At 40.4% G+C, this 13,373-nt stretch overlaps 1 protein-coding gene across 3 annotated transcripts in view; it reads left to right on the forward strand.

Moving 5' to 3' along the window:
• Window positions 1-13,373, forward strand: part of Reln (reelin) — a 444,727-nt gene that overhangs the window by 268,051 nt on the left and 163,303 nt on the right. For all 3 annotated transcript variants that reach the window (XM_021163945.3, XM_085836457.1, XM_085836458.1), the window contains exons 12-13: window positions 3,286-3,437; window positions 12,376-12,488. In XM_021163945.3, coding sequence (XP_021019604.1) covers window positions 3,286-3,437; window positions 12,376-12,488 — 265 coding nt within the window. The remainder of the gene's footprint in view (window positions 1-3,285; window positions 3,438-12,375; window positions 12,489-13,373) is intronic.

A 13,373-nucleotide genomic window follows, 5' to 3' on the forward strand; every position in this document is an offset into this window, starting at 1 on the left:
ATGCAAACTGAAATAAAAGATTACTTCTACTGTTAAAACTTTTTCACGAGCATATGTGTGATGTACGTGCATGCTCATGTGTGGGGTCATGTGTATGAAACATGTGCGCATGTGTATACATGGTGTGTGGAAGCCAGATTGCTTTCTACTATTTTACTGGGTCAGAGTTTCTTAGTGAACCCAGAGACCTCAAGGTAGCAGGTCCCTCTGGCCAGCTTGCCCCGGGAGCTCCTCCCTCCCCTCCCAAGCACTAGAATTATGGGTTGGCTTCCACACCTGCCCAGTTTTTATGTGGGCACTGGGACCACGTGCATCTGCATTCTGCTTCACCTGCGTGCATGGCAATTACGTTCTTCCCAGACCCATTTATTAAAATTTTAATACACCTAAGACATAAATAAAAAAAATATATATACCCAAGAAAAATTAGTATCCAGGAAAAATATAGATTTCTGCTCACAAGGAAGTGAGGCAAGACTGAGATGCTAATGGGCAATAGACAAGAGTGAGAAGCAACCCTGAGAACAGTAAGGGAGCTGGCCTGACTAAGCATGAATGATGTCTCTGACATTAGTAGTAATGGGGATGCAAAGGTGAGAAAACATCTTCCCAGCTGCCAGGCCCAAGTTTAAAAGCTGACAAAATCAGATGATGGGACAAGCTTATGTAGAAACAGGAATTTTACATCCTCCTAATGGCACATAACTTTGTAAGTGTGAAGATTAGTGAAGTATTACCCAATAATTCTACTTACACATAAACAGACATACACATACAAGAATATATATGTATATATGCATGTGTGTATATATAAGTATATATATATATGTGTGTATATATATATATATATATATACATATATATATCCTCACGCATTTTCTCAGCTGAAAGCTTGTGAGAGCCCAGAACATAGAGTATTTTGCTGCTTTTTTAATTATTGTAAGGAACACAAAGGTTATAGCATTGCAGATGCAAACGAGGAAAAGCCAATGTACTAATACAATATAGTCTGTATAGGACTGGATCCCCCATCTCTCATAGGCATCAGTAAAGAGGAGCTGCTAGTGGAGTTCTGCCCATGTGTATATAAACATTTAACACTGGCCCTTCCATGCAGCATCTCTAGTAATAGCCAGAAAGGTGGCCTAGAAGTCTACGACAGGTTTTTGGTCATTCTCCTAAAGGGTCTCTTGGCTTCTATTAGAGCCAAAAGTATATTTTAAATTTTCTGCTTAAAGAGTTCCTCAGACAAACTTGAAAGGAGAAGGTCAAGGGAGAGTCATTTGGGAGCAGAGAAGCGCAAATGCTGTATCATCCCACTCGTTTAAGCCTGTGAATCTTGATGACATGAACATAAAGCTCTCACCCAGAGCCAAGGTTGACGGAGAAGCTGATGGCCAGGGGTGTACACGGCTGGGTATATGTGGGCAGATGGTTTAGTGATAATCTTTTGGCAAAAAAAAAAAACAAAAAAACTGGACCATCAGTCTCCAAATTTAAAAGAGCTTGAAGTAGCCCCAAAATCAAAGTCATTGTGGTACCACGGATTAAGATTAGACATGGGGAATTTATGAATGAACAGATCTCTAATCTGAAGGATGAGAGAGGCCAGGGCTAGGAGAGGGAAGAGAGAAAAGATTCTCACATGATGAGGCAAAGACAAGACTATCAAAGGCAGAAGAAACTAATGATAGTCCAGGCAACGCATCGAGTTATGCTTCAAACATTCTTTTGGTATTGAATTCTTTAATATATCCATCATTATCAGGCTCCTGCTAGGTATTAGACCCTGATAAAGATATGAAAACATAAAAATAAGGCAACTTCCTTAGGAGTTGGTATGCCAGGTATGAAGAAAAGCATATAAAGAAATAATCAAAATATATATTTAGGAAATGGTATCACAAAAGATAATATGAGATGTGGTGATACTGTCTCAGGGAAAGTATCCAGGCAGAATGAGGGAGTCTAGGAAATGCTCTGTAGAGGGCATGTTAGAGAATGACTTTGGGTTTGTTTAGGAGACAGTGGTAAATGCGTGGAGGCCTTCTAGAGGTTATTATAGAGACTTTAAATTCTTAATATATAGCCAGGGTGTTTGGTACAAGAGAGAGACATGGAACTTGCACAGAGGTGCGACCTGAAATGGGTTCTTGGGTCAGACCAATTAGGGTAGGAGTTTACAATTTGTCCAGACAGCAGTGGGGAGCCCCTGAATGTGCTTAAGCAAAACAGAGACATAATCACATTTTCATATTTGAAAAAAATTACCCTTTGTGTCTATGGACTAGGATCTAGACTCCTTTTTCTGAACCGTGTCTTCCAATGCATCACTCAAATGTATTTTCTACTCTTCTCCAGCACACACTCTTATGAAGATCTAGTGACATCTGTGCTGTGACTGTGCTAGGGCTATACCCAGTTCTCAGCCTATTCCTATATGATTTATCAATCCCAAATCCAATATATTACTAAAGGAAGAGACAAGCTTTAGAGTCCAGCTACATGGTTTTGAATATAGTGTGTGTCCTTTGTTGGCCATCCTTAACATCTGTGTATCTCAGTTTCCAATTAGAATCAAGATGTGCTTACTGTCTTACAGAGTTTCTGTGGGGTTGAAATTAGGTTAGTGCGCAAAGTCCCTAGAAAAGGATCTAGAATGTGAGCTGGCAGTAAATAGAAGTGAGATGTTTTAATTCTCTCTATATATCCAAGTACCTGCCTGGCAAGATCCAGCTTAAATATCAGCTTGTTTATGAAAATTTGTTCTACTCTTCCTAGCTCTTACAGCTTTTCATTATGATACACATATATGATAATTACACATATACTACATCCTTAATATAAAGCCACCATAAAAGCAATTATAATACTGACCTCCCTGGTTCACTTGTGTTAATTTGACTCTTCAACTCCACTATCAGTACTTTTAAGAATAAACATTTTATATGTGGGGTAGGGGGATTAATTGGAACAGAAAGAAGAGAGTGAATTTGCTCAGTATGCACTATACCCTTGTATGACATTCCCAGACCATTAAAAAAGAATAAATACTTTCTTGTTCCCGAATGTGGCTCTCGACACAGAAGAGACAAAAACAAATACTCATTTCCTAAAGCTGATAGCAGAAGAAGTGTGACCGAGCAGCGCGTTTAAGGTCTATTCATTGCCCGAAGTCTGTGGAATCACATCTTTACTTCAGAATTATCCATCACTAAATAACATACTACTCTATACAAGGTTGGAGTTGGTATTCTAACTCTTAGATCCTTCCCTTTTTTGTAGATGGGATATCTTGGGAGCAGTAGTTGGTACAGAATGTGGAACGGTAGAATCGGGACTGTCACTGGTGTTCCTCAGAGATGGAGAGAGGAAGATTTGCACCCCCTACATGGATACAACTGGTTATGGCAACCTGAGGTTCTACTTCGTTATGGGTAGGTACAAGCCACTGCCTTTCCCTGTGTAAATAATATTGCTTATTATTTACCACATAAAATGAAAATTACTGAAGTCAGAGGCAAAGACCTGTGGGACTCATCCTGCCTCAGGCAAGCCTTGTTGATGCCATCCTGTATAGAAAGGCCATTCTTGACATGCCATGCTAAGCCCAAAGACAAACTGCCACAATGTCTTCCTCTTACCTCTCTTCCTTGGTCATTGTGGCAATGTTGCATGTAATAACAATTAGGGGGAAAGGTGATGAATTTGAAGGAGTGTGGGGAGGGTTAAGTGGGAAGGTTCGGAGGAAGGAAATGGAAGGAAGAATTGTTGTAATTTTAAAAATAAGACAATAGGAAAGAAGCACAAAGCAAGATGACCCCTTTGTCCATAGTCTGTCACCTTACCTCTCATCCAGGTAAGTTGTTCGTTTCCATGGATATCTTGTTATTACACAACTGCTGTTAGGGGAAGCAGAGGGGGGAAATGGTTTATAGTAGCCTATCATGTTTTATAATAATCTCTACTTTCTAATAAGTTTTAAAAGCACATAAAGTGGTCATAAAACATATACAAATGATACAAACTTAAATCAAATACATAAAGATGGAAAATTATCCATAGATAAACTAGGGACTTGACATTTGTCTCACTAGTCAACATGAGCACAGTGACATATTCTGTCACTGATATCATTCCTGTCACATGCTTTCCTTATGGAATGGAAAATCACAGGCAGGATCTGGAAATGGGACAGGAACTTAGCCACCAAGAAGTCAGGCCATGAGGACAGCGTCCCCTGCCTATGACTCAGAGATGTTGTTCACATGCCTGGCGCAGCCTCTTGACAGTTGTACAGCTCAGGGTTGCATGAGATGGATCTCAAGACTATCATGGCTGCGAGTATATAACACGGGGAGTTATAGGTCTAAAGGGATGGAATCCTTAAGTTCAGGGCATCTGTACTTAACTCTAAAATAGTTTGTGCATTTAAGTATCCAGACTTCGTTAAGTGATAGTCAGACCATCTCTCATTAAAAGTGACCCCTAGAGGGCATGAGCAAAACATAAAGTTGAAATAACCTCTCTGGCTTGTTTTTCCAGCTTTGCCTTCTTGATAAAATTTATTTGAAATTAGAATTTCAATGTTAAATCATCCCATCTCCATGCATCTATAAAGGATTAAATCATCATTGTGTTAATTCCTTCATATAGAGCTTGTATAGGATATTAAGTCACCTTTAATTCTTCCTGTAACAAAAATGATTATTAACTAATGAATTAAAATAGTATTGACTATGTGGGAAGATGTATTTTGCTAAGTACAAATAAATACACTCTCCTCGATAAAAGGAACTCCATTCAGTAAAAAGTAAGCCATACATATTGAATATAGAGCCTGGGGTAGGACACAGAGACAGTGCAGAGCAATGCTACTCCAACCGTACAGTTGCTGGATGAGTGAGTTAACCCAGAAAAGCTCTTAAATGACCTTCCCCAGCTCATCTGTCTGTCTGTGCTACTACCACACATCTGCCGTTACTGCTTTGGAGGTGACTCAGATGAAGCCCATGACCACAAGTGACATCTGACTGTGTGCAGAGGACGCACACACAGGGAGAGAGGGCTAAGGGTGGCAGCAGGGAAGGATAAGGGTGAGGTTTCATGAGCACTCTGGGACTGGACCATTTCTTGAAGGCCAGAATTTCAGAGTAACCATTCTGAATAAAGGACTTTAAAAAAATCAAAGTGTGTGATATATTTGCAGTTAGCTCATTTGTCCAAAGGATTAGAGGAAACATGTAAGATGGCTAAAGAGGTTAGCTCTTCCTCTTGCTGTCATGTGAAAGGATTCTTGGTAGGGTTATATTACCTGGTTTTTAGTGAGATAATGCTATCAAGAGTGTGAAGAAGAAACTGAAATAATCAGAAACCAGAAGACAAGACACGAGTTAGGACAGTGGAGTCAGACTTCACCCAACAAATTAGAACAGAATGATACATGGCTTAGTTAAATTTGTATTAATGTTACAAAGTTTATAATGAATAATATTTTAAACAATGATTTTAGCAAATTTTGATAAATGCTTCCCTTACCATGCAATGTATTTTGTCTGACAACTCTATTAAGTGTTTAATGTGCTATTCAGGGTGACAGGAAAGTGAGCCAGTGCTAAGTGGAGGTAGGAAGGAGAGGACCAGACAGGACAGGAATCAGCTGAAGTTGGGGCACAGCTGACGGTGGTTATGAAAACAATACGTGTTTCTCTTCTCAGTGCCTGGGGGACTGGTACATTCCCTACAATGGCACGTTTTTTAAAGAGGCAGGTATGCAGAAGATTTGGCCTTAGACATGTTAAGGCCAGGATTTCTAGAATACCACATAAAAATAGAGGTTCTGCTCACAGTTTAGAGCACATTTGAAAACCATTCGCATACTGTTCCTTGATGAATGAGTGTAATAAAGATGAACTGGTAAATAAAGAGAAGAGGCTTTGGCTGGATTTTGAAAGTTGAAATAATTTCCCCAGAGCTGCTGATAGCCAGCAACCTAGGAAAAAATCTTTCCCCTGTGGAGATAGAAAGAAAAAGGAATAAAGAGTGCAGAAGAGCATAAAGAGAAGGGGAAGGGAGGCAGATGGAGGAGGAACGGGCTCCCGTGGGATAACAGGGGGGTCTGCTGCGTAGGAAACACCATGGAAGGTAAAGTCAGCCAGGATGAAGGCTGAGAGACCAGGGGTGGCCTTGAGAAGGCAGGGGATGGCAGGCAAACCAATGTGCATACAGAATTAACTAGAGAGGCACATGCCTGGGGATCAGGGCCACTGCTTCCAGTGGTCAGAGATACACAGCAATGGAGTCAAGATCTGGAGGAAGCAGCACTGAGAGAAGCTGATTTTTAGGATGAGATAAAACAGGACAGGATAGAGAACATCGGGATGGGTAAGGTGAGTCAGGCCTGGAGAGGAGAAAGCTGCACCCAAAGAAAAGATTCCAAAATGTGGGGGCTTTAAAGAGAATGTAAGCAGTGTGAGAAGGAGGCGTTCATAAGTAACGGCCCACTCACTCAGTGTGGTGCTCCGGGAATGAGAGGCCCTAGATCACACTTCCTTTCAGGCTGGTGTACAGTGTATTCAATCCTTGGTTCAGATCAGTTCTCATGACTAGCATTTGTGTTAACTTCAAGTTTCAGAATTCATTTCAAACATCATTTCCCTTACCTATCTGTTCACATTCAGCAAACATTTTTGAGGACCAGTATCTAGTACAGTGGTTTAGAGCTGAACTTCAGTGACCAAGACAAAAATATCCTAAAGAAGACCATTCCTTTTGCTGTCAGTTCACTGCTCCTCTGAAGATGTCTACTGAGCAGTTAGCTTGTTCTCGGCTACTTTAGTTCACACCATCTCTTTACTCTGGACTCCTACTATGATATATCAGCACAATGCACTTAATGCTCATTATCATTCTTTCTTATGAGGAATCTCGCCTTATGCTTTAATCTCTGCAGATGCCGGAAACCGTGAGTCCTAATGTGACTTTTCTATATGCTGTGTTTTCTTCTATCCATATGCATATGCCTATGATGAAGTTTGATAAGTAAACTATAAGTCAGGCATAGTAAAGACCTAAGGAGAAGAATCCATGATAAATGAAATATGGGCTGGGGAGGTGTTGTCGTGGATAAACAACTTGCCTTGAAAGTTTAGGGTTTGAGTTTGGACCCCCAGCATGCATGTAAAAAGCCAAGTGCATCAGAGAGCTCCTGTAACCCAGACACAGAGACGAAGGATCCCTGGGGCTTTCTGACCAGCCAGATTGGCTAAAAGGCAAACCCCAGTGTAGTCAGGGACACTGTCTCAAAAGCTAAGGTCAAGAGCAACAGACAGAGATGCCCAGCATTGACTTCTGGGCTCATGGCATGGAAACATGGGTGTGTATGTGCATGCACACATACAAAAACACACACACATTCATGCACATATGTATGCATGCATGTACACATGTGTACGCACACACACTCATGCACATATGCATGCATATACTGTGTACACATATATACATACACACACACACACTCAAGCACAAACGCACTCACGCACACACACAAGCAAACATTTTAGTACCCAACTCTTGTAAAAGTGAAGTGTCAGATGAATATTAGTAATTCTATGTCATGCTTGCCTTCAAGTAACACACAATGTAAAGAAAACACTAGGGGTAGTGGACACTACTGTATGTGTCTTGGGGTTTTGGTTTTTGTTTTGTTGTTGTTTGGTTTGGTTTCTGTTTTCTCACTAAATGACCAGCTGAGGTCAAGGTATCTTTCCCTGCCTAGCCTAGTGCTAGGAAAATAGTAAAATTCAGCAAAACCACTTTCTTCACACAAATAAGTATCTATAAAGCTATTTAAAACAGTAGCTAAGTACTCTAAAACCAGCCAGCCAGCCAGCCAGCTTTCATTGAAATCCTTCTGAACTTTAATTGCTGTACAAGCTGCCTCCTGCGTCCTCCTTTCCACCACGCATCAAAGCTTTGTAAGCTAAGCAAGATTCCATGTCTTCCTATAGGAGTTGCTGTCACTGAATTTCACAGGACTGACAGATTGTCCTCAGAGGGACATTTCAGATAAACTCTGTCATCATCTTCATGTCATGGCTCCTCTTGGACTTTCTTTGCCACTCTGTCCTGTGTGAGCATCCCCCATGTGTCTTCTCTGTGCAGCTGCTGCTCACTCACTGTTCTAAGAGAGCCAAGAAGATCCCGGGAACCAGTTAATGAAGGTTCAGAGAGTGAGCCGTTCAGGCCTGCGTCCTTAAATATGCTATCCTGACTTTACCCAACGGGACTTTTCATGTTTTAGCTCCTTCTTGATAATTTCTAACTATTACTTAATGTCTGATGGGAAGAAGGAAAATGTTGGAAAATGTTGTTTTCATCTGTATCTTTCTTCCTCCAGGCACTGCCATTTACAGTAAACTTAGTAACTGTTTTATTACACTGTACAAAATGCTATAATAAATGATACCAGTGTCAAAATCAGAATTTTCTCTACAAGTTGTTGGCCCTGAGTGATAAACATCTGTTGGAAAGAAGTCTACATTATCACTCTATCTACCTTCCCTAGTTCAGCTCTAATCATATAATCAGTAAATAGTAACTATATGTTCATTTTAAAATGCACTACATGTGCAGCATGCCAATTTTCAAGCCTTAGAAATACAACCATCCCACAGTTTCTCTGGGTGATGTCATTACAGGGTTGAGGTCATCAATACAGGGTTGAGGTCAAACAGAAAGCCATCAGACACAGACTTGATTCTGAGCCTTATATATACCCTCTCCTAGTCTCAGTCCCATCAGCAGAGTGATAAATGCATCTAATACTTATTGAAAACTATTGTTATGAAATGGAAACATATACTTTAATATTTTTGTTGCATAACATGGTATATACTGAATTATAAGTAGGTATGATTAATCTTATTCATACTCTACTAAAGATAAAACCCGTTCAGGAAGTATCTGGCACCATTTGCAACCTCAATACTTCATTACAATGTTGCTGAAAAGCAATATTTCCTTGGGAAGAAAATTAGTTACTAGACAGATTTCTTTCTTCACTAGTAGCTGAAGTATAACTTCAGTGTCTAGAGCTACAATATATGGTGTACTCCCTTAAACTGTTCAACCACTGTGGACACAGAGTTCCTACAACACCATTATATAGTTCACTGGAATCCCAATTGCGCAGAGCTGCTCTAGGGACAAAGCAGAAGAACAGGGACATGTGCTGGCCCTCTTCTTCCCTGGATCAGCTAGGTACTCAAGCAGCAAGAAGCTCCCAGTCCTCTGCCGCTTGTCTCACAGACGCTGGCTTCTCAAGTTAGCAAACCAACGTCCAGTGCTGCTCAAACATGTCAAATAGCTTATACGATGAACTTAGGCAGCTTGAGAGGATTTGCACAGTGTGAATCTAATAAATCACTTCTAAAGCCAAACGTGAGGGCCTAGTAAGGCATTTGTCAGGCTTTTGAAAATAATTGCTCTTAGGAACATGAAAGAACAGTGTTTCATAAATAAGAGTGCTTGTTTATCAGAATGCGCTTTGCATATTGCCTTAATGAGGTGACCATCGTCAACTGTTGGTATTTTTGGATTCAACTAATTTATTTAAGGGCCCTAAAAGTGCTATCTTGGAGACACTGCAAAGATCTATAGGCCAGTCACAATTCCCATTAAGGCTATGAAAATGCAGCGGCTGAGCCTGAAGGAACCGTCAGCATTACAACACTGGATCAGACATTTCATGTTGTCATACCTTGGGAGCAGTTCTAGACCTGTGGGCAATGGGATGCCCTCCTCCACTCCTCCTGCCAAGACAGTACCCAAGACATGCACTGGAATTCAATAACCCTTCTATTCCTGTCTACTGTTGATGTGTTTCTCTATAGCTTTCCTTTTGGCTAACAGTTCTTCAGTTATAAAATTTGTTATACTAATTAGGTTCCATCTAGCTTTCTTAGCTTCACTTGTTAGACAGTTTCTTCCAAACTGCAGACCTCTATTATCCTAACTGAATCAAGCCAGATTATCTGTAAACAATGGACACCTTCTTGGCTTATTTAATTTTTAGTGGTGTATCAACCATTATTCATTGATTTCAATAAATTCCCAAAGTGTGATCTTATTCTAAACTTTGAAGAATACCTTACTGGTACCACAGACTATCAGCAAGAACAGTTACCTGTAAATAAAGTTAACATCAGTGATATGGATTTTAGAACCAAGGGATTTCTTAGAAATGTAAGGATGACAGAAAAGCTTGGTGTGCTGCACTTGAGAAATGCTTCTGCATGCCTGTACCCTGTGTGGCTAGTGCTGTTGTGTACCCCTGTGTGGCTAGTGCTGTTGTGTATCCTTGTGTGGCTAGTGCTGTTGTGTATCCTTGTGTGGCTAGTGCTGTTGTGTATCCTTGTGTGGCTAGTGCTGTTATATATGGCAATCTGGTGTGGGGGGGTCTTCTACTTAGCCATAGTTATTGATAACATGTAACAGGGAAAGAATAGATCAGTGGTGACAAGACAGACACCTACTGAGGCTATTCTATGACCAGGGACTCTCACTTCCCTTTCAGTTCTAATGTTATATCACATTTTGTGACCACAAAGTAGTGATAGAGGGCAAACTCTACTATATGCCTGCCATTAATCAAGTACAGCACCAGATATTAATGTAAAAAGTAAAAAGTACATGCTTAAAATGCAAGCATGTCTTCTAAAGTATTGTCAGTGTGACTTGAAGCATCTTCATAGCGCCATTTCAGAAGTCTTTGATGCAGGGAATCCCCAGGCATTTTGATATAAATAGGCTTAAAGACAAAAGTTACTTGATCATCTCAATGGATACAGAAAAGGCCCTTGACAAAACCCAACAAGACTTAATGATAAAAGTTCTAGAGTATGGGACTAGAGAAAACATGTCTCAACATAACAAAGGCTTTGTATGACAAGCCCAAATCCAACATCACCTTAAATGGAGGAAAATCTTGAAGTGACACCATTAAAATCAGGTGTAGGGCAGGGCTGTCCAGTGTCCCCACTCCATCTCAGTGTAGTGCTCAGGGCACTAACTGGAACTGGAGGGCAAGAGAAGGAAACTCAAAGAATACAAAGGGAAAAACGAGAAGTCAAAATATCTCAGTTTACAGACGATATGATACATACAGGCCCCCAGATTTCTACCCAAAAACTGTAGAATTAATAATTTCAGCAAAGAGACAAGGTACAAAGTCAACGTATAAAATCAGTCACCTTTCTATACACCAGCAGCAAATACATAGAGAAAAAGATTGTGGACGCACTCACATTTATCAGTAGCCTCAAAGACTATGAGAATTTTATAATAAACTTTACTATGGAGGTGAAAGACATCTACAATGAAAATTTCAATCTGTGAAGTGGTTGAGGAAGACACTAGAAAATGGAGAGACCTCCATACTCATGGATTGGTAAAATTAATACTACAAAAACAACCATCCTACCAAAAGCCACTTATAGATTCAATGCTATCCCAATCAAAAAGCCCAGAGCATTTTTTACAAAAATAGTGGGAAAATCCTAAAATTGTTGTAACCTCAAAAAAAACCAAAAAAACAAACAAACAAAAAAACCAACCCACACACATAGTCAATATAACCAATATAATCCCAAGCAAGAAGAACAATGTTGGAGGGATTACCATTCCAGATTTCAAGATATATTATAGAGCCATAATAAACAGTATGGTACTGGCACAAAACAGACTTGTAGACAGGTGGAATGAAATAGAAGAACCAAGCATGAGGGGCAAAAACTACAGCTACTTAAAGGCCATGATAAACAGGGTCTCATAGGGCCCGGGGAAATGGTGAGTCCCAGGCATGGCGGCTCAAGTTGTAATCCCAGCACCGTGGAGGGAGAGACTAACAGATTCCTGAGACTTACAAATCAGCCAGCTTTGTCTGCTTGATGAGTTCCAAGACAATGAAAGAACCTGTGTTAGCAAAAATAACACTGAAGGTTGTCTTCTGGCCTGCATATACAAGTACAGCGTCTGCACGAATACCCACACAATGAAATGGCACATATGTACATGTGCAACACACACACACACAGTGCACTTCTTTTTAACTGGGTTGAGTCATGGCCACTGCTCGACACACTGTTATTTGAGTCATTCCATCAAACCAAGAGGAATGTTGTCCTTACATGCCAAGTCTTTGATCTGGAACATGGCTCGTCATTAATTAGTTTCTTGAGTCCCACTGTCTTTGTGTAAAGGTATCATTAAGTGACATGTAGTACTGCCATTTTTCTCTCTGATTTCCAATGCTATGTTTAATGTTTTGGATACAAGTTGTTTCTAACACTGTGCATCATTTGTTTGGTACAGGAGGAATCTGTGACCCTGGAGACTCTCATGAAAACGATATCATCTTATATGCAAAGATTGAAGGAAGAAAAGAACACATTGCACTGGACACTCTTACCTATTCTTCCTATAAGGTACAAACGCCCATCCTTATGCCTGATGATGTACCTCAGAACTCTAAGGCCAAAGCCAGATCCACGAAGACCATGCCAGGCACAGAGGATACACCTCTTTTCTTGCCGCCCCAGGAAATTGCTAGAATTTTTTTAAGGGACTTGGGTATTTTAACATTCAGTTTTATTTTTATTTCTGATATAAATGAGAACTCTGGTTTTGTCAAGAAGAAGGAATTACAGCAACAATAAAACAAAACCCAGCCCTCTGACTACAGTTATTCTTGTCCCTGAGAAAGCTGTAAACATGACTCTAATTCTGCAGTTCCATAGCCTTGCTTTTAGCCACAATGAGTGGAACCCCCACACTGGCGATTTGCTAGTCAGAAGGCATTGCAAGAGTTCACATCATTGTTACCCTTACATTTTTCTTTGCTAATTAGAGCTGTAGGATTGGTCATTTCCCTCTGCTCTGCTCTCTCTCTGAGAGGACAAGTGTTATTTCAGGCTATTTACAAACATCTAGAAAACCATGCAAGATGCTTGTCATGGGGGTAAATTTTTTTTTATTCTATCAATATGTGCTGATCTTACACTATAGCACTTGAGCCACTTTACAGAACTTAGGAGCTGGAGAGAAGTCTCTGTCACTAACAAGCTTGCTCTGTAAGCCGTAGTAACTAAGTTTGGACTCCAGAACACAAGCAAGAAGTTGGTCATTGTGGTGCACATCTGCAGTCTCACACGGGGGAGGTGGGAGCAAGAGGACCCCTGGAGCCTGACCAGCCAGTTTAGCTGAATTGATAAGCTCCAAGTTCAGCGAGAGATGCATGCCTTCAACCACTGGCCTCATGTACACAGGTACACACCAGTTCGTGCACACATACACACAAGATAAGGAATTTT

This window comes from Mus caroli, unplaced genomic scaffold (assembly GCF_978045245.1).
Source record: "Mus caroli unplaced genomic scaffold, Mus_caroli_1 scaffold_4, whole genome shotgun sequence".
NCBI lineage: Eukaryota > Metazoa > Chordata > Mammalia > Rodentia > Muridae > Mus > Mus caroli.